General features: G+C 42.6%; 2 protein-coding genes across 5 annotated transcripts; both read right to left on the bottom strand.

The window, feature by feature from the left end:
- Positions 1-27,172, bottom strand: gtf3c2 (general transcription factor IIIC, polypeptide 2, beta). Of its 4 annotated transcripts, none has more exons than XM_084083046.1 (22): positions 27,038-27,172; positions 25,683-25,804; positions 25,400-25,514; positions 23,921-24,494; positions 23,064-23,147; positions 22,774-22,913; positions 22,157-22,350; positions 21,541-21,635; positions 21,354-21,431; positions 21,010-21,111; positions 20,393-20,620; positions 19,334-19,445; positions 18,605-18,722; positions 13,725-13,756; positions 13,465-13,594; positions 12,854-12,998; positions 7,049-7,210; positions 6,678-6,765; positions 6,392-6,520; positions 5,021-5,215; positions 3,961-4,068; positions 1-564 (listed from the first exon to the last, which is right to left on the bottom strand). In XM_084083046.1, the coding sequence occupies exons 2-22, from the start codon at positions 25,719-25,721 to the stop codon at positions 352-354; spliced, it is 3,081 nt and encodes a 1,026-aa protein (XP_083939172.1). In that variant the 5' UTR covers positions 25,722-25,804; positions 27,038-27,172; the 3' UTR covers positions 1-351. The 4 variants fall into 4 exon arrangements, with proteins under 4 accessions (XP_083939172.1, XP_083939169.1, XP_083939170.1 ...); XM_084083043.1 differs by lacking the exon at positions 27,038-27,172 and adding an exon at positions 26,777-26,795; XM_084083044.1 differs by lacking the exon at positions 27,038-27,172 and adding an exon at positions 26,777-26,795 and having other exon boundaries at positions 25,400-25,511.
- LOC311063555 (heme A synthase COX15-like) lies at positions 9,573-10,851 on the bottom strand (the record flags this gene model as incomplete). The annotated part of the gene is made up of 1 exon (XM_084083047.1): positions 9,573-10,851. The coding sequence occupies one exon, from the start codon at positions 10,849-10,851 to the stop codon at positions 9,628-9,630; it is 1,224 nt and encodes a 407-aa protein (XP_083939173.1). The 3' UTR covers positions 9,573-9,627.
- Positions 27,173-27,832: the final 660 nt, after the last annotated feature.

The following is a 27,832-nucleotide window of genomic DNA, read 5'->3' as shown; positions in this document are numbered from 1 at the left end:
AAAATTGAGAAATGTGGTACAAAAAGGCTATGTCCACTTAGATAATTTATTCACACAACTGACAATTCTTACAAAAAGCACCCTAAAAACGAATAAAACCAAACAGAAAATGGAACAAATGAATTCCAAACGATTTTGTGCCCTCCTAACTCCTATCAAGTGGGAATGTTTAAATGAAACAAGGCTGACGTGATACAGAAAACTAACATTTCACGGACATCAACATACAGACAGACAGAAAATCCTTTAGTCTTGCAGACCCAAGGGGCGAGATTAAAAAAAAACAACAGCAATTACAACAAAAATAAGAACCCCTTTCTGACGCATCATGGTGATACCTCTAAAATAGTGCTATAGTGGCTCGGTGCTGGTCTGGGCTGCTGTTACAGTCTCTGTGTCCTGGTTCTGTGGGGAGTAAAGGGCGTTGAACTGTTTCTTGCACTTCATGACCAGCTTCTTGGCGTCTTCTCTGCACATGCTCCTCAGACAGTGAAGTCTGATTAGCCCCGCCTGGCCGCCTGACACAAGCCAGGTGTGGCTGCTCATGTTGGGGTTAAAGCGAACCTTGGGGGGGTATGAAAGGATGTTTAAAAACATTGCAACATAGTTACCATTAAGACCTGAGGCCGATTCTACAAATGCCTTCTAAATCAGTAGTTCTCATACTTTCAAGATTTTTCAAAAATGTTAAAATAGCAGATGTACAAGCTCGCAACGAGACACAAAGTAACGCGTTGTGAGCTTGTATATCTGCTATTTTGACACAGACGCTTTCCCGGTTTTAATGGGTTAAAAACTACAGGTTCAACATGGTTAATTTCCTGTGACATCAGAACATCATCATGTTCATGACGCAGGACAGTCAAGACAGTGGATCATGCAAATATTGCAGGATTCGGATGTGAGATGGCATGAGTACTGTGTTAAAGTCCTATGGAATAAGGTATCGAACATTTCAACTACAAATGAGACTAGAGTAAATTTGTACAACTGACACGCATTCAGTTTGCCCTGGCCTTGTTTGCCCTGGCCTTGTTTTCCACTGCCACAACTCAGTTCCAAGCGAAAGCAAATGCAGATAAATGAGGACCGATAAGCGGCCATTCTCTCAGTCAGTGTTTATTGTGCGAGTAAATCTATCTGCTCCCACTGAGATTTAACTATAGATCCATCATTATGATGTTAACTACACAGTTAAGGCTTTCTGAAGCTAGAGGGGGAGAACAGAGCTAAGCTGGGGGCAGACCATTGATTACCAGTCATTACATTCGACACACACACACACACACACACACACACACACACACACACACACACACACACACACACACACACACACACACACACACACACACACACACACACACACACACACAATGAAACGGTACTTTGAAGGGGGAAAAAAGACAATACTGGAGCTAAACCAGAGCTCTATGGTGATTAGGTGACATCATCTCTGTTGGTCTTGCGACCCAGTATAAATGAAGCCTTACACAGCATTCCATGTACGACTGCTGCTCTGTTCTCTGTTCTCTCCCATAACATTAAGAGCACAGCTTTAATGTGCTATGCTGCTTTGTGACCTTGAACTAGACGCAATCTGTTCACTCATTCTCATTCACTCTGGATAATATCACAAATAAAGTGACTAAATAAGACAGGGTTAAGGGTCCATTTGGTTTCTAACTATCAATAATATAACTGGGGACCACTGGAACCCACTCAAGGACCCAACTTTAAAAAAAAACACTGGTCTACAGTATGAATTGATAATCTCTACATTAGGCCAAAGTTTCAGCCTAGCCCAACCTCCACCATCTTCCAGTACCAAATTAAAGTTATAAAAAGTAACTAAAATATTCACAATATAATGCAAATATTAGCCCCGCAAGACAAACACAGTCACACACACACAGACCCTCTACTAGACGGCTCACCCCATACGAACCACTCCGTAAAAAAAGGTAAATTAAGATGACTGGGACCATGCATTCAGGCGGTTGCATACTCCAACAGAAGAGCTGAACAAACCTCTGAATGACATATTTTGTGGTTATTTGCCAGCCGAACTGAACAGAGTTTGGCTGTTCGGCTGGAGTATGCAGTGCAGTTTAGTCTTCCTTCGCTCTGCTGTTTTCCCTGTGTGTGCCATGACTCAACTCACGACAAACGCACAATGCCATATTTATTTTCCTTTTTTTCTTTTAAACCATCCCAATACCTGCCTCTGCATCTTGTCACACCACCGGGCACAGCGCCATCTTTAAGGCCAATCCCACACTTCCTCCATCAATCTCTCTATCCACCCCTCAACATTAAACACCTCAAATGCCCAAATGGCTGTCCTTTATCCTTCACCCCCCCACAAACCAACCTGCCTTTCTCCACTATGACCCAGGGTGACATTCTTCTCATTTTACACACCATTACATTCTGTCCATCTTTATGGTTGGCCATCAACGGGAAGAGTCAGTGTGCTCTCTCTCTCTGTCCTTTTCTCCCTCTCACTTTTTTTTGCTCTTTTTTGCTCTACTCTCATTCCCCTCCCTGCTTCTATCTGTGATGCATGTACAGATCTCCATCAACCTTTATGGATTTGACCGTTGTAACTTGTTCATGGTGCAAGATCATTTTCCCTCGATTCCCTTTGTTACATTCCTCAGTGAGACGATGGTAAAATGCAGAGTAGGTCTAATGAGGCCTGCAGTGTGTGTGTGTGTGTGTGTGTGTGTGTGTGTGTGTGTGTGTGTGTGTGTGTGTGTGTGTGTGTGTGTGTGTGTGTGTGTGTGTGCGTGCGTGCGTGCGTTCTTCTTTTACTTTTATGAGGACCAAATGTCCTCACAAGAATGATGAGGATAGCCCTCTACATAAGTGTAGGTGCTAAGTGCTGCACCACAGAGGAGCACAGGGGGCAGTTAAGGGTTGAGTGTCTTGCACAGGATTTCCGGGCCCGTAACCGTGCCCTTTCATGTCCTTGCTGTCAAGTTGACTGCTACTACTGCCAGATAAGAAGGTACTGTACAGTACATATTGCTGACCTTCGTCACTTACTTGTTACGCTTAACTGTTGATACACTGGACATACGGTATATTGAATCATATTCGGACAGACTGTTTATATACTATTCATCCATATTTACCAGGTTTATTGATAGTACACTGTATTCTAAGTAATATATTCATTGTTGATAGACTGTTGATAGACTATGCAATCAATGGTGATCAAAGTCAAAGCTATGTAATTGTTGTGTTTTGATGGATTTTAAATAGCAGAAAGGTTTGGTCCATGATGTATTATTTTTTTCGTTCAATCAAGAATTCCCCTTGGAAGCACATTTTAATCAAATGTAACGTTAACCTGAATTTGCAAAGTGTAAAATACTTGCCCCTCCCTCTGATTTCAGGGGCATATTGAGATTACAGAAGGCATCTTTGGCGTCTCTGAATGGAATGGCAGCTTAGCATAGTGCTGCTGTCGGGCAGAGACTTTGTATCTCCATATTTCAACCGTTTTTGTCGTGTCGTGTGTCGCACAAAATAGCAGATCTGCAAGCTCACAACACATCACGATGTGACATGTTGAGCTTGTAGATTTTCACTATTTAAAAATGTTTTTAAAATAATAATAAAAAATGTGAAGTGAGCGGTGTTATTTAGCAACAACAGTGGTCATCACAGTGACGGAAGCTCACTTAAAAAAAAGTATTTTTTTTGAAGTGCGTGGTGATATTTATAGGTTATTAATTTCATCATGCGTCTCGCTAGCCAATCACAGTACTGAGCAAAGGGTGTGAATAGAGTCAGCCAATCACAGTACAGCGAAAGACACATTTTCACGACGGTCCCAAACCCACTTATAGGAGTGGCTACACCGCTCAAAAAGGAACAGTTTTGGACATACAGTATAAGGTTTCCTCCCGACAGCAACGATAGGGGTGTAAATGTGAGTTTAATCCATACCTTATGAAGCGCGCCCATCGGCATGATGTCAAAATCTACCCTGGTCGTATACTCTGTGTTTCGCATCCTTTTCCATGGCGTCCGCGTCTGGTAGTTCTTAAAGGTCCGCTACAAAGTGGAAGAGAGAAAAATAGTACATTACATGTTAACCTCGACATTAGCCTTTCTTCAGGGCAGCTGTAGCTTGGTGGGTAGAGAGGCCGTCTGGTAATCAAAAAGGTCACCGGTTTGCCTACCGGTTAGCCCAGTATGTGTGTTCGAAGTGTCCCTGAGTAAGACACTTAAGAACGTCTAGTTTTTCCCTGTAACTTCTCACGAGTGAACGGAGTGTGTTTATTGTTTGAAGTGTAGGCAAAAACACTGAGCCCAGGCTGGTATTTCCATTGGGGTTTATCACTCTCTCTCACACACACACACACACACACACACACACACACACACACACACACTCTCAGGGTCCTGAGCTGCCCTTTATCTGATGGAGGCAATAATAGTGGTGGACCAGCTGGCTCTTTGGGGTAGTAGTCAGTCACGGTTGGTGGTCAGGGTCTCATAGACAGACAATGTGTGTTTCTGTGCCAGAAAGGGTGAGCATTATGTGCATTAGCCATTTGTGTGTTTGTGTATATGTATAGCAGTGACATGGTTAATGAAGCAGAACACAACGGAACAGATGGGAGTGGGGTGGGGGTGGGGCTGGGGCAGGAGAGAAAGTTTCCATCCATTAACCACTTTCAACCAGGCTTCCCTATTTTAGGCATGTCATCATAGGCTAACCCTTTCTAAACATTTCTGAAAATGTCAAACGGGTCAAAATGTCACATTTTTCAAAAGTAGCTAAAGGATTGTCTATTTCCGCTATTTGTCACATGGCAAAGTATTTAGGGCTATAAGTGGTTAATGCTTAATTTATACTTAGTTGTGCACGGGTGTCACAAGCCAAAAACAGCTGATTAATCTCACACAACGGCATGTGACACACACATGCACATGTGTGTACACATGCGTACACACACACACACACACACACACACACACACACACACACACACACACACACCATATCAGCGTCTCTATAGTGGAGGTAGTATTGCTTGACAGCCTCTCTGTATGTCTGGGTCAGGCTTTCAGCTCCCCCTGGTCTGTCCACGTTCTCGCTTTGCACCGCTGCTGGTACTTCCGTCTCGCCCTCCCCTCCCGCCGTTTCATTGGAGCTGTTCGCCTCAAAAGGCACCACATCTGTGAAATACACCGGCTGCAGATGGAAGCAGAAAACATGGGAGCCGTTAAAACCACTGATGAATCGAGTAAAATGGACCACAACGGAAACAAGCCCCCGGGGCTTTTTGTGTTATCCTTTTTGCATAACCGTTGACTGTACTACCTGTACTGATAACAAACGTGTTAACAAAGTATTCAATGAATCAATCGAAACCCTACCGTCCCTATTTCGGGCATGTCATTATAGGTGACCATTCGTTGAAAATATGCGAACATTCTGCAAAAACAGCAAATCTAAGCTCACAACGCATAGAGATTTGGTGTAGAGGGAGAAAATGAGGATGACAAGGATAGACCGATGGGGACACCCACCGGTCAACAAAGTGTATAGGGCTTAAGTGGTTAAGAAATCCTCTGCTTTCTCTTTGTGAGCACCGTTATTTACACAGTTAACGCATTCAAACCGGGAACAAATCTGTGTAACCACTTAAACCATTATTTTATGGCCTAGACCGTGGCGTCGCGGTCTAGGCACCCTGGTTGAAAATCCTTAATAGCAGTGTGCCGCGGGTTCGCGTCCCGTTCCCGTCGGCCTTTCCTGCATGTCTTCCCCCCATCTCTCTCCCCATTCTTCCTGTCAGACTACTTTCCCTGTCCCTCTCCAATGAAAAATAATAAAAATCTACCACAAACAAATCTTTAAAAAAAAAAAAAAACATTATTTTATACTTTGGCTATTCAAAAATAGCACATATACAAGCTCATAGCGCGGCACCGAGTGCTGCGCAATGAGCTTGTAGATCTGATTTTTTTTTTAAAGCTTGAAAATGTGTGCGAATATATATATATATTTTTTTTAAAGCAAACATTTTGTACTCAAATATTTGCTTCTGGGGGTCCCTGGAACAAAATATTTTCAGATGGGGGCCAAATACATATCATTTTGGAGGTCCTTGACATGAAAAAGGTTTGAGCACCACTGATATTATAGCAACATAAGTGTTTCACAAAACTGGAAAACAGGATTTAGAAGACATTTGTAGAATCCTATCTCAGGTCTTAATGGGTTAAAGGAATTGAAGCAAAGGAAACGATGCCAAACTCCTTGGAGTGAACCGCCAGGTGGAACAAAAGACTTGAGAAAAGAACACAAGATGAAAAAAAAGAGGGAGGGATTAGAGAAGATATATATTTAAACATATAAACATACAAAACGCCTCTGTTGGGTCAGCTTGGTGTTCTGGATGTTGGCGTTGAGCCGGGGAAGCAGATCAAAGATGACCTCGCCCAGGGTGTCTGACGTCAAAAGGCAGTTCAGCCAGTCACTGAACGACATGGACTGGAATGACATGGAAAAGAGACTCAATCAGCATCAAGATGATCATCTCAAACAAAACTTATTATGGGTTCAGTTGTGGAAAAGTTAGAATCAAAAGGAGAAGCTTGATCAGCTGCTCACTCTTGCGGCTAATAGCGCACAGAAAAACAACACTCACCCACATAGTGGCCATCCTGGGGACCATGAAGGCAGCCTTGATCTTATTGTAGCCCAGGTCTACGAAATGCATGCCTTGGCTGCCATTTCTGAGGGACAAACCAACAACACAAGACCATCAAGGAGCATCACAGCAGACGGTATTCAACAAAAGTAGAGTATGTGGGAGGGACAAAAAGAGAAGAACATGGGGGGGCAACATAATGTACTGCTGTGTTAGTGTTATGCGTTCTAATGATATTGTCATCATCGCATGCTGTCGATTTGCTGATGTTAAATTGAATTCCACCGCCTGGGGATCAACAGGGTTTTATCAAAACAAACAATAAAAATCAATGTGAGAAAGTAAGTCAAAGAAAGTGTGTATCATACGGCGCATAGGTGCTCTCTTGGGACAGAAAGAAGCCGGAGCCGCTTAAGGGCCAAAAGATCTCAGTGGTCAGGTGCCGCTTGTGTGCGTTGATGTAGTCGTACAGCCTGGTCAGGTCCCACGTCTTCAGAATGCGGTCGTCTCCAGCAGTCACTAACAGATCACTGACACACACACACACACACACACACACACACACACACACACAATGTCCATCTGTCTGCAAAACCACTAGACAGATCAATGCCACATTTGTGTGTGTGAATATTTTTTATCTTTTATATAGTGTGCATGTATGTCCTGTCTGTGGTTTACACTCAAATATGGAGATGACTGACATGATCAATATGACACTGCCCCGAACGTTGGCCGTGAATGACCATATCGTTACAGGCTTAATAAGGATGATTAAAAACATTTTAATTAAACACTTAAATTCTAAAAGTATACACGTGGAAATATGCAGATGTTAAAATATGAACATATGCAGTATATAAACACACTATTGTAATATAAATACAAAGAGCTGAGTGTGCAAAGGTCCAGGTCTGCCTGTTTGTGTAAAGTTTTATTTTCCCTGGTGTGACATTTCACAAACTTGTTTGAAGGTGAAACATGTGGATGAGCAAGAGGCATGGTTGTTGTAGTCATCAGACATGGCTATAAAAGCAGGAGGGATTAGTTGTTAGAGAGCCCTAGCTCGGCCAGAGATATTCCAAGACACTCTCGATTATAGTGTCAGCCAAGTGCTTAAAATTGAAACATTTTCTCTTCCATCCACACATCTCACTCATTCAATTCCCAGTGAATACACGCACGCATGCAGGCGCAAGCGTCTCCTTGCTCCGTTAACTCTCTCTAATTAGTTTTCCCTGCTCCATTGACCAGTTGATCCATGTCCACGACGGTGGTAGCCTTGGTCTCAGCATACAGGCAGAAAGCAAAAGTCACATTGGCAGTCTGGACCATAAAGTGCCCGTATGCAGTGAAAGTTTGCGGTAGGGCTGCAACTATCGGTTAATTTCTTAGCGATTATTATATAGATTACTTTTCCAATTAATTGAATAACCTTGCAGTATGTTTTTATTTTATTGCAAAGTCTACATAAGTGCTTTTATTCCGTTTTATGCCGTTACATTTGCATTTCCAACTACAGTATATACAAAACATCCAAGATTCCACTTTTTTGCCAATTGCCAATTATTGGTACAAGGTCAAAACAAAATCTTTATGAAATAATTTACTGGAACACATAATACAGCGTTCACTTTAGTCAAATGTCGCCAAGTTATCCACATTCTTAAATGAAGGTACTCGGTTAAAGCTACAATCCTGAGCTAATTTTAACGTATCGTTAGCACCATAGCACAACTGCCAAAGTAATTCTTTGGTCAAATTGACAGTTCTGCCCAACTCTACTCCCCCAACACCCCACTGCCTATGTCCTCAGCCCATCAGAATGATTGTTACATTCCAAAATCACTTTCTGCCCAAGTCATTTTAAGTCAACTTTTTGACTTAGGTAGAAGGAAATAGGCAATAAGGCAGGGTGAATCAGCAGTGCCAGGAGAGTAGAGCTAGGCAGAAATAAATAAAGGCAGATAAACATGACTTGAGCAATCATGGGAACTTGGGAAGAAAAAAAAAGAATTTTGCCTAAGTCAACTAGATGACTTATAGGCAACCTTAAAAATACGACTCACGCAATTATGCCACGAGGCCAACAGAAATGTTAATACAACATACGTAGCACATGTGCAGTAGTTGGAGGTGGTCTCCCCACTGTTCCATGGAGACATTTAGACCCTGGTGTCGGGTAGGACACCTACTGGTTGACAACTTCAATTCGTTTTTTTGAAGCAGAAGGATTGAACTGCAGTTCAGATCATTACCTCTCTGTCAGGAGATATATCAAATTTACAGTAGCTTTAATAGAGCCTACTCGGACATAAAGAAATAGGACCAGCACAATTCCTTGTTCATAAGCTTATGAAATTAAATACAAAGCACACACGCCTATTTCAACTATGTACACAAGGGGTAACTAATTACAGTTCCATTAGTATTCTGGCTTCAAGCCAAATATGTGTCCTTCACTGTACAGAGCCTGATACAGGGTGGACTATTTTAATTTTCCTGTCTTTGCATAACGTCTAGTGTAATAGAGAAGTTAACAGATGGTCAAACCTCCCTCCACAAAAATACAACATGTCTCTCTCAACAAAAGGCATGGTCTAACTAGAAATGTGCACTCCTTGGAGCGCAGATCCACGCCAGGCAGCGTTGCCTACCCAGGGCTGTGTCAACAAGGAAATAGGGCCCAGGCAAAATTTGGTGAATGTAATTACCAGAAAATGATGAAGGAGTATGAAAACCGTAATGGCAAAATGCCAGACATTTTTGCCAAACATTTGATTGTAAGACCTACGGTTCAAGAATTATAGGCCAAAACGTGAAGCGGCCTCTTATGGTGCCACCATGAGGCCACATTGAATAGGTGGCGGTTCGTCCTTGGCCCACTGGGAGTGTGCGTGCAAAGTTTCACACCGATGGAACTGACTGGGGGAGGGATTTAATCCATTTACTTGGCCACCTTACGGAGCTCTGCCAGGACCCAGATTGCCAGTGACAGAAGGGCCACAGAGCCAGACTGGTGGGTTGCTGCCAGTGGAGTGGGTACATACAGCAACAAGGTACTGATGCCAAGGACCACCTGTCCATAAGCCATCGCTGCAAGGAGACTGATGGCGATCTTAGTCCTCCTGGGCAGCATCATCCTCCTTGAGAACAGATAGAGGCCTGTAATGGCCGTCAACGACGAAATCGCCAAGATTCTGTGGTCAAACTGCACAGTGGAGGGGTTCTCAAAGAAGTTCTTGAGGGTAGGGGAGAAGGCCAGCAGATCATCAGGCACCCATCGCTCTCCCATCTTTGGGAAGGAGTTGTACACCAACCCGGCATCCAACCCAGCAACAAATGCACCTGATAGCGCAGTGAGGATAACCAGTCCTCCAGCGCCCTTGGCAAAGCTTCTGAGTTGGGCCAGATTCTTGGTATCAGCCAGCTTGTGGGGCGGCAGCAGCATGGTGAGGCCCATCCAGAGGCTGGCACAGTAGAGCAGCAGGGCAGAACCCAGGTGGGCAGACAGACGATACTGACTGACCCGCGGGATGTCATAAGACTCTGGCTTCTCCTCCAGACCACTCTTCACCATGTACCAGCCCAGCAGGCCTTGGAAGAAGACGAATCCACACAGCCCCACTGCTCTCCACTTCATGGAGCGGTTGAAGTATCCCTTCTTCCAGAAGTACATGGTTGGCAAGATGTATCCCAGGCCAACCAGCCTGCCCCACATACGGTGGCCCCACTCCATGTAGAAAATGAACTTGAACTCTGGCAGAGTCATGTCATGGTTCATTATTTTGAACTCGGGAAACTGCTGGTACTTGGAGAATTCAGCCTCCCATTCTGCTTGGGTCTGAGGAGGCTTCATCTCTCTCACCAGGTGCCAATCCACCATGGAGAGCCCCGATTCAGTTAACCTGGTGACTCCGCCCAAGACAATGGCCCCGACCACCAGTCCGCTGCATCCCACTAACCAGCGACCAACGATGCGATTTGTGGCAGCGTTGGGTACATTGACAGCGGCCGGAGTAGAACCGGCCCCTGCTTCCGCTGTGATGGTGCTCTGGGTTCTCTTTACCACCCACTGTCGCAGCTGTGGACTCCTACTGAAGGCTTTCCCCCCAGCAGCAGCACCGCGACCCCCGCAGAGAACCAGAGACCTTAAGGAGGGCAGCAGCATCCTGACGGGTCTGTGTGTTTAATCTATCAGTCATCAGTGATTCAGGTAACAAATAGGTAACAAACTAATCATATACCTCCATGTTTCCTCACAACACGCATAGAGTTCAGCAGCATGTTTTTTTTATTATCATTTCTTAATTTTCTTTATACATCAACAAATCAATGCAGAAAAAATTGAATATATTTTTTGTAGCGAGGTTCGGGCCACTTCATAAGGCTTTTATATAGTTCAGCTGTGTTTACCTGTCATCATGATGTCACAATGAGTCATCATGATGTCACAATGAGTCATAGTGACGTGGCCGTGGGTTGTTTATGGTTATGTTGTCATAGTGACGTGGCCTTGGTTTGTTCATGGTTATGTCTAGTCATAGTGACGTTGCCGTGGTTTGTTTATGGTTATGTTGTCACAGTGATGTGGCCGTGGTTTGTTTATGGTTATGTCAGAGAGATGTTTACATAACAATTGATTCTTTTTCATAATGGATTAAATTGATTAGAGACCAAATGTTTCTAGATACGCTGGCACAGAAGTTACAGAATGTAAAATCTTCATCTCACTGTTCATGGAAACCACGGAAGAACACAGACATCTGCTTTTGTCAATATTTCCAAGAGAGATATAATATTACAGGTACATTAACTCAACTTTGTAAACATCATGTGGCAATATTGTCAATATACAGTGTATATATATATACTGTAAAGGAGTGGTTCACACATACGCCTAAACGATGACGTAGATGACAAGTTCCATGTACATTTTGAGAGGGTACACTGGGAAAGCTGTAGCAGTGTAACCATCAACATACCGTAAACTGCAGCTGCCTTCCAACGGTGACATTATAAATGGAGTTCAGTATTTCAACAACATTCGCAATATAAAAAGAATGTGCTGTCCCCTTCCGAATTCCTTCCATGTTAACAATTTAGATTTCAAATCTAAACTCATCTTTCTATCCAAGCCTTACACACTCACATGCTTTGATTTTAGCTGAATGACTCATGTACCCCATAGCACGATAAGAGGACAAGGAGGATGACAAACCCCAAGCTATTGAGCTTCCGTACAGTGGATTTGCACGCTCACTCGGTTTCTCTTTCTCTCTCTGCGGAAGCAAACTTCTTGACAGCTCACCACACACACAAAATGCAGCTTCATGAAGCTTGTAGCCAGGAGGTTGACAGTGCCCGTTACGCTCCACAGCCATATTGGTTGGGGCCGATATAAACAAGCCTACATGCTGTGAATGTTAATGGCCTGGAGACCTTCTAGCTTACACTCTGAATTAAATTCACTGCGTGAGGTTGCATGACCTTTTTGTTTTTTGTTGTTGGGATCTACTTTGTCACAGATGAGGCTACATCAACCAGTGAACGCAAAAGATGCTCGATGGCCTTTTTGGTGTATTTCACAGTACAGTGGAGAGGCGTGCAGTGAGTGGAGCCAGGCAATATTTCAATACATTCTCAAATGATAGATATAACAGCCATATGAAGATGTGAAACTACAGTATTAACCAAAGTCTGCCTAACCATTCTGTTGCTTCCCCTTTTACCCAGCATCATTCAGAAGCCTGATTTCCTTATACACAGAGGTATAATTGCTGAACTCTGCATAAATTACAATAGGTAGACGTATCAGATATCGTAAATACTGTATAGAGTTGTCACTCAATGTTGGGATAGGAAGAGGGGGTTAGACATGACACAGGTCAGTTAGCTTAATACAGCCACATGTAATTAGATGCTCATGGTCGCGTTGAAACGACAAGTACATTCTCCACCAGCCAGAACATCTGGAGAGATCCATATGGGCATATGCTTCCTTGTGGCAGAACACACAAGATCAAGATTCAAACCCACATGTGTCAAGCGCATATGCACACGCTGACTGCACAGGCTTGAACAGAAGGCAAGCACTGAAAAGCGGCCCGCGTAGCCATATAAGGTATAATTATGAGGCGAATAAGTGGCAGAGGCATGGATGAGAGTGGTACCTGGAAGCGGGGCAGAAAGCCAGGGTTCTGACAGAGTTGTCGTGGGCCTGGAAACAACGATAGGGCAGGAAGGTGAGGGAGCGGTCTGGCTCACGCATACGCATAAAAGACGATGTAGACGACAAGTTCCACAGGCCTACTAATCCTACAGAGAGAGTGAGAGAGAGAGAGATGTTATACACACTATTGTTATAAGAGCCCAACTGATGCCAGATTATTGGGTCTGATGCCGATTTTGGAGACTCCTACACCACCGATTACCGATGTTTTGACCGATATTTTGTCAAAAAGTGCAATCAATTTGAAAACTTCAATTTTATAAAAGTTTCTATTTGAGAAAGTGCATACAAAAATAAACACTAATTAAGTATATAATATTGCATTTCAATATATGAAAAGATTTGTTTTAACAACAAATATAAAATACACAGAAACGGATCATTTTAACTACTTAAGCCCTATCCAATAATAGCAGATCTGCTATTTTTGAAAACTACACATCGGCTGCATAATTGCCGATACCGATGTCGTCAAAAAAGTCAATTATGTAATAATTGTGACAGGCCTACTACTTAGGTTGTTCAGTCAATCAATATTGCACCAATTCATACCGTCATAGAAGCCCAGAGCCATTATGCTGTGGTCTTTCATCGCTGACCAGTCCATACATAGAACTTGTCCACTCATTTCATTGTGTGGAGCTCTGAAGGAACCTAACTTCAGAGTTATCACGCCCTTGGCCTGGAGGGGAGGAATGGGAAATGCTTTACATATAAATACTCGCACACTGTCTTCAAATGCAAACATGAGGTGTAATCGGAAACACAGCCAGAAGATGCTGCTGAGACAGATGTAATTTATAGCAGCATACCTTAAATATAGGCGGCACTTGACTGGATTCTCCTGTTGAGAGAAACCACAAATAATTTTATCTCAGTATAGCAGCATACAGTATATTATGTCTGGCAGTATATTATGTATATTATGTCTGCCTAGTCCCTGCCTATTATGCAGGCAGGGACTAGGGACTTGTAGCTATTTCCATTGAAGAGATTTGGTGCGCACCAAATCTCATCATCAAGACTGTGCACCACCCCAGCCACAAATTGTTCACACACCTACGACGACAGCCGCCAGGCAAGGTGGACTACCGTAGTATCAAGGGCAAGACCACCAGATTTCTGAACAGCTTCCACCGGGCTAGTATCAAACTGTTGAACAAGGCCTGACCACCGCCTATCTCCAAGCTGGCCATGGACTACAGTATGTGGACTTATGTTTCCATTATGTATGTATGTCCACATCCATTTCATATGAACCTGACACTACTAAGCTACACTACACTACTAATCTACTAAGATCCTAGGATGATTGACAGACAGACAGACAGACAGACAGGGTGTAGTTTGGGGTCGTGGTTGCTTCGGGGGTAGGGGGAAATAAGGCGTCAGCTACTAGGCCTAAAATTCATGCCTTCCAATGCCAAGCTACTGTCTCAGCGATGCATCTTCTTTGTCATTTCAATTATAGATCCTTGTCTGATGGGAAACCGCACCATAATTTATCTACTTTTTTCTACGCTGCTCTGGTCTCCGTTTTGTCCCCACCACCCAATCACCTCATCCATGTATCCACCTCCCATTTGCTATTTCGCCATTGTACGTCATTGTAGCCGACGGCAGAAAGCTACTTAGAAATGATCTGTCACAAATGGGTATTGACCAGTCAGAGGGACACTCCCATCGTCAGCCCGATTCATACTCGAATGTGACGCGTTGTGAGCTTGTAGGTCTGCTATTTTCGTTGCATGATGCTGCGTGCGATGGAGCATAAATTAGGCTTCACGCCTGCAGCCTGTCCATCCCCATCTGACCCTGTATGACCCTCTTAGTGCCGTGCCTTCAAACTCAGATGACGTTCAATCACCGGAGAGTCGGAAACGTCACCTTAGGGTGTTGCAGACACCTAAACATCAGTACTGGGTACTCATCAACCAAACCCTGACTCCACCTCTCGCCTCCGTTCTCCACACTGAGGTCCTTTTCCACCCTTCACCCAATAACATGGACAAACATTCTTTGTGGAACGTTTTCAATATGAATTCAATTGCACAGAAACATGCACCATTTGAAAACATACTCACTGTATTTTGGTGCCTCCCTGTCCCTCCATAAAGCACACAAGTTGGTGCGAGTAGATAATTAAATAATGCAATGTTCAAGACGTGGGTTTGCACTAAAACGTGAGATATTGTACCGCTAAAAGAAGCTCCAAGAGAGGAATATTGTGTTATTTAACATAACCGGTCCTGACTTCATGGTCGACATAGTATTACAGCTCCCATTGTGAAATCAGCCAAGCGCTACAGCACATGTGTTAAGTGCCCTCTAACCTTTCAAAATCCCATAACCAACAGCACTGGAGGGAAGCCTCACCCGAAACACCTTGAAACACTCACTGTGAATGTGGAGATAATGACCCGTGACCAGAAATAAAATGGAAATCTAAGGCTATGGAGAGTTGATGAAGCAACAGAAATACAGCACAATTCATGCTGTGTGGATGCCTAATGTTTCAACTGGTATTCCAAACCAGAGTATAATGTACTGTACCAGTACATTATATGTCAGTCCTGATGGCAGAGGCTTTGAGCGTGAAAAGCAAAAAAACAATGACTTCTGTTGCAGTGATGTGAAAACAAACAAGGAAATTTGGTTATAGGATTTAATTTGTTGGATCTGACTGTTCAAGCACTGACTGGACTGGACCCTAGAATAAACTAGGAAAATAGTATCATCAAGGTCGCCATGTTAGTGAAAATAACAAACCTGTTTCTTAACCACTTAAACATCTTGATCAAGGTCCCTCAGGGGTCCATTCTTGTAGCCCGGCATGGCCAGACAAATATCACTACAGAGCTATTCATTTATTTGTTTTTAGCTCTGTCAGATTGGTCTGGTTTCCAGGCTACAGTTCTTGGCCCCCTCCTTTTTTCCCTCTACACTAAATTTTTGCCAAAAATTGCCAATCTGCTATTTATGCCATATCTGTTGCCTATAATGACATGCCCAGAATAGGAACACTATGGTTCATGTGGTTAAAAAGATAACCCAACTTACTGAGTAGTTGCACTACAAAGCAAAGATATTGACTGACTGGCTGATAGATGTGAGGGGGAGAAAAAACAGCCCTGTCATTCTGTCCCTGACAGAGTGGCAATGACACAAAAGCATGACTCCTTTGAGGCAGTGAAAGTCACTGCTGCCCATAGTGAGAGAATAAAAGCACACCGCACAAATCACCACCATCAACACAGCTCAGAGCAGACAGCCTCTAAATCTTGAGGACGCAACCATGAATGAATGACATAGGGCGTTGAGAGAGAGAGAGGGAGAGAGATAATGGAAAAGATCAACACTGTGAATCAGCACTAGTGTAATAGCATCCTTATCTCCTGAAGGAACCCCCCTGCAAACTGTGTGTGTGTGTGTGTGTGTGTGTGTGTGTGTGTGTGTGTGTGTGTGTGTGTGTGTGTGTGTGTGTGTGTGTGTAGCAGATTGTAGGCTGGGACCAACCTGTATGCTATATAATGTGTTGTAATTTGGCTTTGACATTTATTGCTAGCAAGACTAGCTTGTTGTGTACCAAATGAGAGACCCTTTCATAAAGTGTCGCAATATTTGACGTACGAGACGGCAGTGCGGGCAAAGTATAAATTAAGCCTTAGTTAACAGGCAAAGACAGACTGACAGAAATACACACATGCAGATGGCCAGAATGACAGACAAGACACTCACTACACACAAACAGGGTCTTGTGTATGATGGATGGTGCAGATAACAGAGACATTAATCTCATTAATAACAGTCTTCATCACCACAGCCCCAGAGGCTAATGGTGCTAGCGTCTCAATATAATAGACTGGACCCCAGGGCCATCGCCTGAGCCGTCCAATGATAGCCATACAGTACATGTACAGACTTCCAGTGCCACTGGGTGAGAGAAAGAGGCTTACATATTTCGTCGTACGACGAGTTGCGAACATAGTCAACCTATGTTGAACTAACATGATAGAATGCAAAGTCTCGAAGCACATGCGCACATTCTACGGGAATGTGAGCACAGGCAAGTGAACACATGGAGTGAGGGCACTCAAATAAACAGAATATTTTACATATTCTACATGGTAAAGCGTTAAACCCGAAAATCGGACCATAACTTATTTTAATGCATAAAACGTTACTTTAACCCATCTGTATGGTAGAGTGTTTTATTACAATATAACTAGTACATCTGCAGTGATTGGAGGTGGTCTCCCACTCCCACTACTCTTTAAGATAAATTTACATCGGTATTAAGATACCGATGTTGGGTTGTCAAATACTGCCTGAAGCTCACAGTGCAATATCTGCCTTGGCCAAGTGGGGATGCCTTGTTGGAAGAGTGGTAGAAATGTGGTCTCTCATGCAGGGGAACCAGCTTGTAGATCTGCTATTTTAACTATCATAAAATGTTTAATAACAAAAAAGGAATGGTTTTGGACATACAAGGTTTCCACCTGACAGCAACGAAATCTTGGGTAGGACATGAAATTAATGGATTGCAGATTTAATTTAACTCATGATGAGTGTAAATGTATGTGTACATTCTCAGAGTTGCAAATGGATAAATGAACACTTAGCATAATACTGTGTAGTATTTTGAAACATTTCTCGTGTGTGTGTGTGTGTGTGTGTGTGTGTGTGTGTGTGTGTGTGTGTGTGTGTGTGTGTGTGTGTGTGTGTGTGTGTGTGTGTGTGTGTGTGTGTGTGTGTGTGTGTGTGTGTGTGTGTGTGTGTGTGTGTGTGTGTGTGTGTGTGTGTGTGTCCGTCCGTGAGAAGAGTAAGCAGTGAGACTATCAATAGAAAGTTATAGAGTTGATGTTATGCCATGTTCTGACAGGGCTACAGACAAAATAACAGCAGCAGTGTTGTTTCAGTGTGTGTTATTTAATATACCCTACTGGTCCCTGCCTTCATGGTGAAAACAAAAGTTGGGCCCACCTGTAAAAAATATATACATACCCCTGGCTAAACTATACCCAGGGTTAAAGTGGGCTGGCCTGTTTTATACCCTGGGGTATATCCTGGGCTAGACCAGTTTATACCGCGGGGTAGAAAGATTATTATCCTCTCTTGCGTTTTTCACAAGTAAATCTGTAGTTCAATGTCCAGAGGTTTGAGGTTGATGAGAGGTTGTTTTTTCACATCATAATTTATACATTTAGGGTTAGACCAAATATCTCTCCTGTCCAGTTTATACCTAAAACATAATTAATGAAGAACACAAGGGGGCTAGAGGGGTATATTCTGGACTAGCCCAGAATATACCCTGGGGTATAAACTGGGCTAGCCCAGAATATACCCTGGGGTTTGGCCTGGGGTATATTTTGGGCTGTTACACCTGCGAAGACACTAAAACAGACACAACCGGTAACGTTGGCAATCACTGCCCCCTACTGAGGAAGCCCATAAATTGCAACCTGATGAGACTTCAAATAGTGGCAAGATATCTTCAATAGTTGGAGTGTAACCCCCAAAATAGTAAATAATGTTTCATTATCCTTCACGTAATTGCACAGTGATACAGTAATCACTGGACTATTCAGTTTGTGGTTGCCAGCCACCATATTTACACAGTCAATGATCAGAGTTATTTGACACCTTTTGTCTGGAGGTTCAGTTACATTCGATTTCAACTCCCAAGTCTTACCTGAGTTGGCTGGCTCTTTGCCAGCAAGTAGAGCTTGTGGGTGGGGCATACTGTAGATGGTCACAACGCCAGTGGAGGTAGCTGCTGCCAGCAGACCAAGTCTTGGCAGGTATGGAGCCTGACAGAGCAGGAGAGGAGGAGTGAATGAATGAACCCTAGCATCCCTATTCTGGGGGGGGGGCAATCTACAAGCTCACAATACGTCACAATTAAATGTGGCGCATTGTGAGGTGTTGATTGACTATTTTCGGCAAAGAGATTTTCTTCATTGTATAACAATGAAAACATATACAGAATCCCTGCTTCACAAAACAAGTTACTTGTCATTTAGATGTACATTACACCACATATTCAACCTAGGCTCTTGCCAATTTATTCCTGAGCAGCACCCTTTAATTTGTTTTCTTTTTGCTAATAATGACATGCTCACAACAGGGACACCAGGGTTAATGTGGTTAAGATTATATTTAAAAGGGCTGATAGAGAGAGGTTGCTGTACAGTACTTCAGCTGGATTTGAACCTGTAACATTGTAATTAGATGGCATGCACACCATTCATCCCCAGGATGAAAGTGTGGAAAGTAAATTCCATCTTAGAAAATGTGTGTTGCCACTGTTGCAGAAAAAATATCAAACAATGCTGACATCTGCAATATCAAAAGTATCTCTGTGTATGAGCGTGCTGCTTGTGTGCGAGTGATGCACACAGGCATGTAGCTTATGTCCTACCTTCCTGGGGCAGGTGGGCAGCTCCCACGCTCCTGCAGGGCACCACTTGAGTTGCCAGATGAAACCTTTGTCCTGGGCCAAACCATACACTAGAGATGGACGTGAGGTTGGACTGGGAAAAGAGAGGGGAAAATGTATGAGATTAAAGTTGGTCCAAGTGATATTTTTTGCGTTAAGAAATGTTAAAATGTTAAAGCTCTATATTCTGATATTCTGAAAACATAATAACAGGTGTCTCCCCATCTCTCCTGTTCTTTAGTAGCTTAAGTCAGCTTACATTTCATAGTGTTCCAGTTCCTAATTTGTCTGCATTTTTTCCCTGTTTCATCACATCCAATTTCACTCCTTTAGTCTGTATCCTGTATGAGTTCTCTTTCCTGATTGGATAAAATTGTTATCCCGACATGAAAATCTAATTACTAAAGAGCTGGAGAGATGGGGATAGTTCGTTACTGAACAAACTATTATCATCAGTACAACGGAGAGAAAGGAAACATCATGGGAGGGAACTGAACCTGTGATGTTGAGGACATTATCTGGATGAGTTGACCCTTACCAGTGGTGTAAAGTAACTAATTACATTTACTCAAATACTGTACTTAGTACAATTTTGAGGTATTTTTACTTTACTTGAGTATATCCAATTTTCTATACTTTTACTTCTACTCCACTACAACTCAGAGGCAAATATTGAACTTTTACTCCACTACAATTATTTGAAAACTTTAGTTACTAGTTACTTTGTTGATTTTGATTATTATTACAAAACATACATTAACCACTTCAGCCCTATATACATTTTGGCCATTTGAAAATAGCCGATCTACAAGCTCACAAAGCGTTGCGATGCAACGCATTGTGAGCTTGTAGAGCTATTTTCAAATATTTTAGTACTTTTACTTTTGGTACTTTAAGTACATTTTGATGCCAATACTTTTGTACTTTTACTCAAGTAAATTCAGAATTTCTGACTTTTACTTGTAACAGAGTATTTCTATATTGCAGTATTGATACTTTTATTTAGTAAAGAATTTGAGTACTTTTTCCACCACTGCTTACCTTCTATCATACTCCAGCTTGCCGAGATCCCACAGCTGAATGAGGCCAGGCCCAGTGTACTTCTCGTTGGCACAATGCTGGTCGTCCATGCCTCGGTGGCAGGCTAGGGCTACGTACTGGTTATCACTGGAGCCGTCTGGACTCGGACACCATTCCATAGCCCAGACCGGCCCTCCAGTAAACATGAGTGTGTCCCAGCGCTCTCGGTGCGTGTCCACAGCCTCAAACCTGGAAGGTTAAGTAAGTAAACCCTCCGTTATGCTGATTCTCATGTCCAGTGGCGATTTTGTCATTCTAATGAGTTCACAAATATGAAGGGAACATTGCATGTAGAATTGTACATAATGGGGGTAGGACCTTGAATAATTCTACATAGATATTTTCATCCAGATTATTACCATAAAAACACATTGTGGGAAATTAAAACTTTTTGTGACACTAAAAACGACATGACGAAAATCATTTTGATTTGCTAGACCTTCGGGACCCTTGAAATTAGTCATTGTCATGGTCAGAATTCACACCGGATGGTATTCATGCTCACAGGTTTACTCACAGGGCAAAAAATAACTGTGGCACTGCACTAAATGATAACTATAGTAGCTGACTGTCCCAACCTGTTGAGTTTTTGTAGAGGGGTCTCCTCCTTGCCCAGACCTTCTCGGGAGATCTTAAAATCGGCAGACTGCAGCTCCTGGGGCAGATACTCCTCCAAATCACTAAAGAACACACAGATCACAAGGATTCTTTAATAATGAACTTTGACACACCCTTCTATTGTTGTGCAGTCAAGACTGATGCCTCTAGGTCCAGTAGCCGGCCATTAGCCGTTAGCTGGCCAATGGTATACCTCTAAAGTCTCCCTCCCCATCCACCCACCCCTTCAATGTCTGTCACCAGTAACCATTCAGTGAGAAATTGTATGAACTAATTGATGATGTTATATAAAAGAGGGACTAACCTTTGTGGAACAATGCTCCAGTCATTCATGGTGGGAATCCAGTCTGGGAAGACCCAGCTGCTTTGATGTTTCTCTCGGCTGAAAACGGATCAAACGGACACAGTTACATTGTACGCAGTAATGCACAGTCAGCAGCACAGAGACCATGCAAATGAGCACATGTGAAAAAAGTTGTGAGGCTACTTACAACTTCTGGTTGGACTGTGTGCTTTCCCAGCAAGGCTGCAGCATGTTGTTGGGAAGTCCATTAGGCGCAGTGCCATGTACTCTGCTCTGATTTATCTGCACAGAGAGGAGAACCCCCGCACAGACAGAAGATCCATGATTCTGTTGCATGAGTCATTATTATGTACCTGTCCTAAAGACACTTTTAATTTTGGACACTTTACTTTTACATTTGTCTCATTATTTTATTTTTGTACTTTTGTATTTGCGGTACACATTATTTTAAGTGATGTTAGCCCTAGTGACTGTGTTTGTTTGTTATTTATTTAGTTTTTGCACGAATAGAGATCCTTCATGATTGCTGCTTCATTCTGCCGTGCACAGCATGGTACAAATTTCAGTATACTTGAATTGAATTCAACCGTATTAGACAACCGTTTTAAGCAAAGTATGTTTGTATATTTTTCCTATTTCTAACATTCCCTCTCCCGGCTGCCTTCGCCTTGCAATTATTTTACAATAATCACCACTGTTGAGTGGGGAAAAAAAGAGACTGGCATTCACCTGGCATGTTGGAAATGGTTCAGTCCATCTTTTTGTTCTCACATGTTGACAGAGGGAACAAAGATAGTACTCACAATACTCCTGTTGAAGCGATGTTGTGCGTGGGTTTCAACAGCTGGCTCAAAGTCAGACTCCGGGTCCCCTTCTGACTCATCCTCCTCCTCTTCTGCATCTTCGCCACTGCCTCCCGGTATAAAATCCTCATCTTCATCTGATGTGCTACCCTCAATGTCATGCCGGTGCTTCCTCTTTCTACCCTTAACCCATCCTGTAAACACATGTTAAGGGTACTAAGTGTACAGTGTTGCTACCATTTAAGCTGACTTGATCCACATACACGGTTATACACAAGGTAAAATACAATCTAAAAAAGTGTGACAACTGACAAGTAAGGGACCATTTTAGCACTTTTTGGGGTTAAATTAACACACCAGATTTTGCTGTGTAGATCCTGGAAGTTAGACAAAGAGAGACTTGCATGTTCCTCTGCACTCTACTACTTGTGACATTTGTCAAAGAGACCAGTCTAGTTTTGGGGCATTAGCACTAAAGATTATTCTTCCATACCACAAATGTTTTTGTTTTTAATATGTATATTATCTGCATAAAATACGTGGGCATAGCATGTGCAATCTTGAATCTAACAGTATGAACCGTGAATAGGCTATTTCCCGCAGGATTGCGGCCCTACCTCTGCCACCTTTGGGAGCTTTCCGCCCTGGATCAGGCTCTGAGGTTGGACTGGAGGCACCACTCTGGGACCTCTGCTGAGCTTCCGAGTCAGTGCCGCCTAGCACCTCTTTCGCCAAGGAGTGGAGGTACTTCAATGCCCTACAGAAGAACGAGATGCCATTAGAAGCCTGTTACCTTTGAACTGCAATGTGCCCTTTCAGAACCCCCGTGTCTGTGATGGAGACTTGTGTATGTTTAGGAGCTATGAAGTCCAAGTAACCGTGGGCACATGGTGGATCTTCCATATACCTTCCCTGACCAGGACTGGCAGCTGTCCACTCTCTCTCTCTCCACTCCTCCTCTCTCATCAGTGATGCTGTCAATTTCCTACTTCTGGCTCAATCAAAAAACAAAAGAACAATGTAACACTTTAAAATATGTGATAGATGGAATGCAAGATGAGGCCAGCTGTAGGTTCCAGGAGGGTGCTGCTGGGGTTGTGTAGTTGGGGGCTGAGAAGAGAAGAGGCTCTGGTGTTGTCTTTTCCTGTACTGATGATGTTAGAATAGTAGGAGGAGTTGGCAGCAGAGAGGGTTTACTTGTACTGAAAGTTGTTAAATCAATACTTTATATAAGTCATTAGTAAGTTCTTTACTAACAGCTTGTTCATGACCTGTTAACTACCGTATTTAGAAGGAATAGTTAAAAATCCATAACCAATTAAGAAACACAACAAGTAATAACCAAGTCATTAAATAACAGGTTGTGAATGATCAATTAACTATTTATGAAGGGATAGATATTCTAAAGTTACTAGAAATGGTCTGCTTCTTTCACTGGCCTTCTCGCCCATGGTGCAACGCACGCCCAGCATTCCTCAAATGACACAGAGAAATTTTGGGGGTGTTCTTGCACTGACAGAAGTTGTGCTGCCAAGAAATCTGCCATCTAGCAGGACATTCCCCGAAAGCCAGAGTTCTACTGTTCTAGTGTGGACGGGTGTCGCACAAGAAAAACAGCTGATCTACTACTTGAGGATCAGCTATTTCCGATGTGTGACACCGGCCTGCGACTAAGTACAAATCAACCTTAACTTCAACAGGTGGCCATATAAACAAACAGCCATAAGTGAACAGAAAGTGTAAGTGACTGCAGATGTGACCTACGCTTTAGCGGCACTTCTCCTGGGACGGCCACCGGGCACAGTCTCCTCCTGCTCCTCCTCAGGCACGCTGGTAGATTTCCCCTGATCTGCCAGTGTTTCGGCTGGACCCACATCCTGTACCACTTGCTTTGTCACCTGCTTCCTTCTTGGTTTCGGCTGCTCCGTTAACCTTTGGACAACCACCGTGGATGGGACCTCTTCCACTGCCTTGGCGGCCTTTTTGGTGAGAGTTTTTTTAGGCGGCGTCCTTTTAGCTGGAGTCCTCTTTGCCCTTGGGGTCTTTTTAGGAGGTTTACTTGATGGTTCTTCTGCAGATTCCACTGGCTGTTTTTCAGTAGTTTCCTGGTCACCGTCCTCCATTGGTTTGATAGTGCGCTTACGCCCTCTGCCCCTCTTCTTGGTGACTTTTCCCTTATTCAAGTTTTTCGTGATGGGGGATTTTCTTTTTCGTTTCGTTTTTACCTCATGAAGATCCAGGTCAGTTTCATAGTCCAAAAATTTGGGATTTTTCTTCCGTGCTCTCCCCCTTGAGCTCAAAGCTAAATCTGAGTGCTGTTCAACTGGCCCATCTCCCCCTGTGAGGGATAATGTCAATTATTATTCCAAGCGTTTTAAGGTGCTTTCACTCTTAAAATTTCAATCCAGATAACCCTGGGAACCCTAAAAATGTACTGTATGTGAAAAGATGCAGGGGTGAACTTGGAGCTAGATGATCAAGTGTGAAACCACCTTTAAATAGTTGAATTAAAAATGGTTGAAATAATTAACTAAAGTATCAAGAGAAAATTAAGGGGTTAATAAAAAAATATTCTTAATTTTTAATATAATAAGACTAAGTCTAATAACGATGTGGACTTCATGTGGCCAATCTACAGTATGATGTAAGTCATCTATGAAATCAGTAATCTCCATGAAAAAAGAGCTCAGAAGTCCAAAAAAGTTGTAATGACAGTGGTCTGTGGTTGGGGACCCAAAAGGTACAACAAAGAAAAAAGCCACGGCACTCTTCTGGTGAAAAGGTTAAAAGGCCTTTAGTAGATGGCTATTTCATGATAGAAATACATTTAAAAAAGTGCATGAGGACAGGGATACAACCCACACGGAGCGGCCCCACAGCTTTCATTAAAGGCCCTTTAACTTTTTCAGTAATCTAAATCTAAAATGTGTTTCAGCCCAATCCGATCGCCATTGACTTCCAGGACATTTTGGTCTTAAAGAGTAAAACTATGTGCTGATCGGTCCGGAGGTTTGCTATATTAGCCCCAGACAAACAGATAAAAGAAAAGCAATGAAAGCATTGCATTCGTTATAAATGTTTGTGAATCTATATTGTTCCTTATATTAGTAATCTGTGATTTGTTAAGTTGCAGTATATGCTACTGTACATTTGCACGCGCGTAGAATTTGTGGCTGCCATTAATAGGGCATGTGGGAAGCAAAGGCATATTATTATTACAACAACATCATCACAACATCATACCTTGTGCTGATGTGCTTGCCAGAGGATGTTCACTGCTAGCTGCTTGTGTTGTGGTTACATCCCTGGATCCCACCTTGTGTGTGAGAACACTGTCATTCTCTGCCTGGGGTGACTGCTGCAGTTAGACAACAATAAAATAATACATATTTTACGTACTTCAACATACATTCAAAAAATGAATTGAAGAATATTTAATTAGAGTATTAAAAAAGTATGTGACATTACATACTTTAAAGTGAATGCCATTAATGTAATTGCAAAACATGAACACTGAAGAACGCACCTCCATATTACTTGTTATTTTGTCATTGGCTGAATTCATTTCAGCCACCAATGCCAGCTCCAATGACTGAGACTTTGTCACTCTCGTATCAACGTCATCTACAGATTGTGTCTTCTGCCAAGCTGGAAGGAGAGGCACAGAGATAATTTTCAATAGTTTAAAAAAACATATTTCATTTGTGCTGCATGTGAGTCGAGTAAACTTGAGTTCATAATGTGGCTATACTCGCTTGACCATACAGATCACCTTCATAATTCTTCTTCCAAGACTTTGTAACTTCAACCTGGATCGAACCAGAGACCTTCCAACTATACATAATAATAGACTGACTTTCTACTGTGTGCATGCAGCAGTGTACTAGTTTGCAATTGATCTATCCACAGTGGTGGTGGAAAAGGTACTAAATTTTTTTACCTAAAGTATTAGAATCAATACTGCAATATAGAAATACTCTGTTCCAAGAAAAAGTCTGGGATTCATAATGTACTTGAGTAAAAGCACAAAAGTATTGGCATGAAAATGTACTTAAAGTTCCAAAAGTAAAAGTGTTCATTATGCAGAATGTCCCATTTCAAGTTTTCAAATGTATAATTGTTTTTTTTAAATAGCAGATCTACAAGCTCACAATGCGTTGCAAGTGGTTAATGTATGTTTTGTAATAATAATCAAAATCTACAAAGTAACTTAACTAAAGTTGTCAAATCATTGATGTACTTGGTTATTTTACACCACTGCCCATGGTCATCTAAATGTTACTACAAGCACTTGTCAAGTCTTGTGTGTCATACATAAATAACAATATTAGCTTGACAGCTCTCATCATGGCACGCTGGCCAAATAGTAGCAATGCTAACACATAGTTGCAACTAAAACCAAACGTTGACCGTTTTCGCCTGTAATGAATGAGTTGGCCAGGCTCAAAGAGGTGAACAGCTAGTGTCCTGTCCTAGTGGCTCATGGTGGAAGACCTCGGTCGGTTCATTACAGGTCTTCAGGCTGCAAGGACTCGAATCCCCAATGCAGCACAAGCCAACACAAAGTAAAAAGTATGCCTCCATTTCTAGGCAAATATAGTCTGCAATCCACGTACCCACCCATATATATATATATATATATAAGTTCACCCCTTGCTTCTGCAGTGTGGCCAACTGTATGCTATATGATGCCGCATTACTATTCTCTGCCGCGCCTGTCTCATTTGCCGACTGGTAACGTGTGCGTCTGAGGATCCAAGGGTCCCGGGTTCGCCTCCCCGGCAGAGGCTACATGAGCATTAGCATTAAGCACTGAGCTGCTCCATAGACTCCATAGAAATGATAGTCCCATCTGGCTGTATTAAATGGCGATAAACTCACCAATGTTGCACCTCTACGGGCAGCGTGGGCCACTTTGCATCCACATGCCTTTGGTTTCATAGAAATCCACTTTTGTCTTGCAGCAACTTTCTGATAGTTAACTCCATGAAGCGTTGCATTTTCTGTGTACTAAGTACTTCTTCTTTATTGTGTTTTTATACATCTCTGCGTGTGCATATCGTCGCCACCTAGCGTTGGCGGACTAACCTTGGAAGTTGGAACCCTTTTATACAGTCTATGGTTGGAACGTACCAGTTCTGTAAAATTATAACATTTGCCTCTGAGATGTAGTGGAGTAGAAGTAAAAGTACTATAAGTACTGGAAATACTCCAGTAGGGTAAAAGTACCTCAAAATTGTACTTATAAGGCCAGTATTTGAGTAAATGTACTTAGTTAGTTTACACCACTGATAATAACCAAATTATTAACAGCCCGTTTCTCTCAAATAGATAGCATTATACTTGTCCACGATAAGGTCGCTTGCAAAGAACAGATCTACAAGCTCACAGCGTTGTTTAACTTGTAGATTTCTTTGTTTATTTTTTTGTTTATTTTTTTCAAGAAGCGAGACCCTTCTACATTTCTATTGGCCGGTCACCTGCGGAAGTGCTGTTTGTTTTGGGTGTGTGTGTGCGCTTGCGCTACAACACCCGGACAGCCCGGATTGGTGCGGGGAGGTTTTCACGCCGTTTAAAAAAAACATAACTCTGCCCGTCGTGGCACAGCCTTGAAGCTTATCAAACACCACTGTGTTACACGAGTGCAGTGTTGCCATGTCGGCTTATTATAAGCGA

This window comes from Gymnoscopelus microlampas (genome assembly GCF_963454915.1).
Source record: "Gymnoscopelus microlampas genome assembly, chromosome: 16".
Classification (NCBI taxonomy): domain Eukaryota; kingdom Metazoa; phylum Chordata; class Actinopteri; order Myctophiformes; family Myctophidae; genus Gymnoscopelus; species Gymnoscopelus microlampas.
This window is presented reverse-complemented; position numbering and strand designations above follow the sequence as displayed.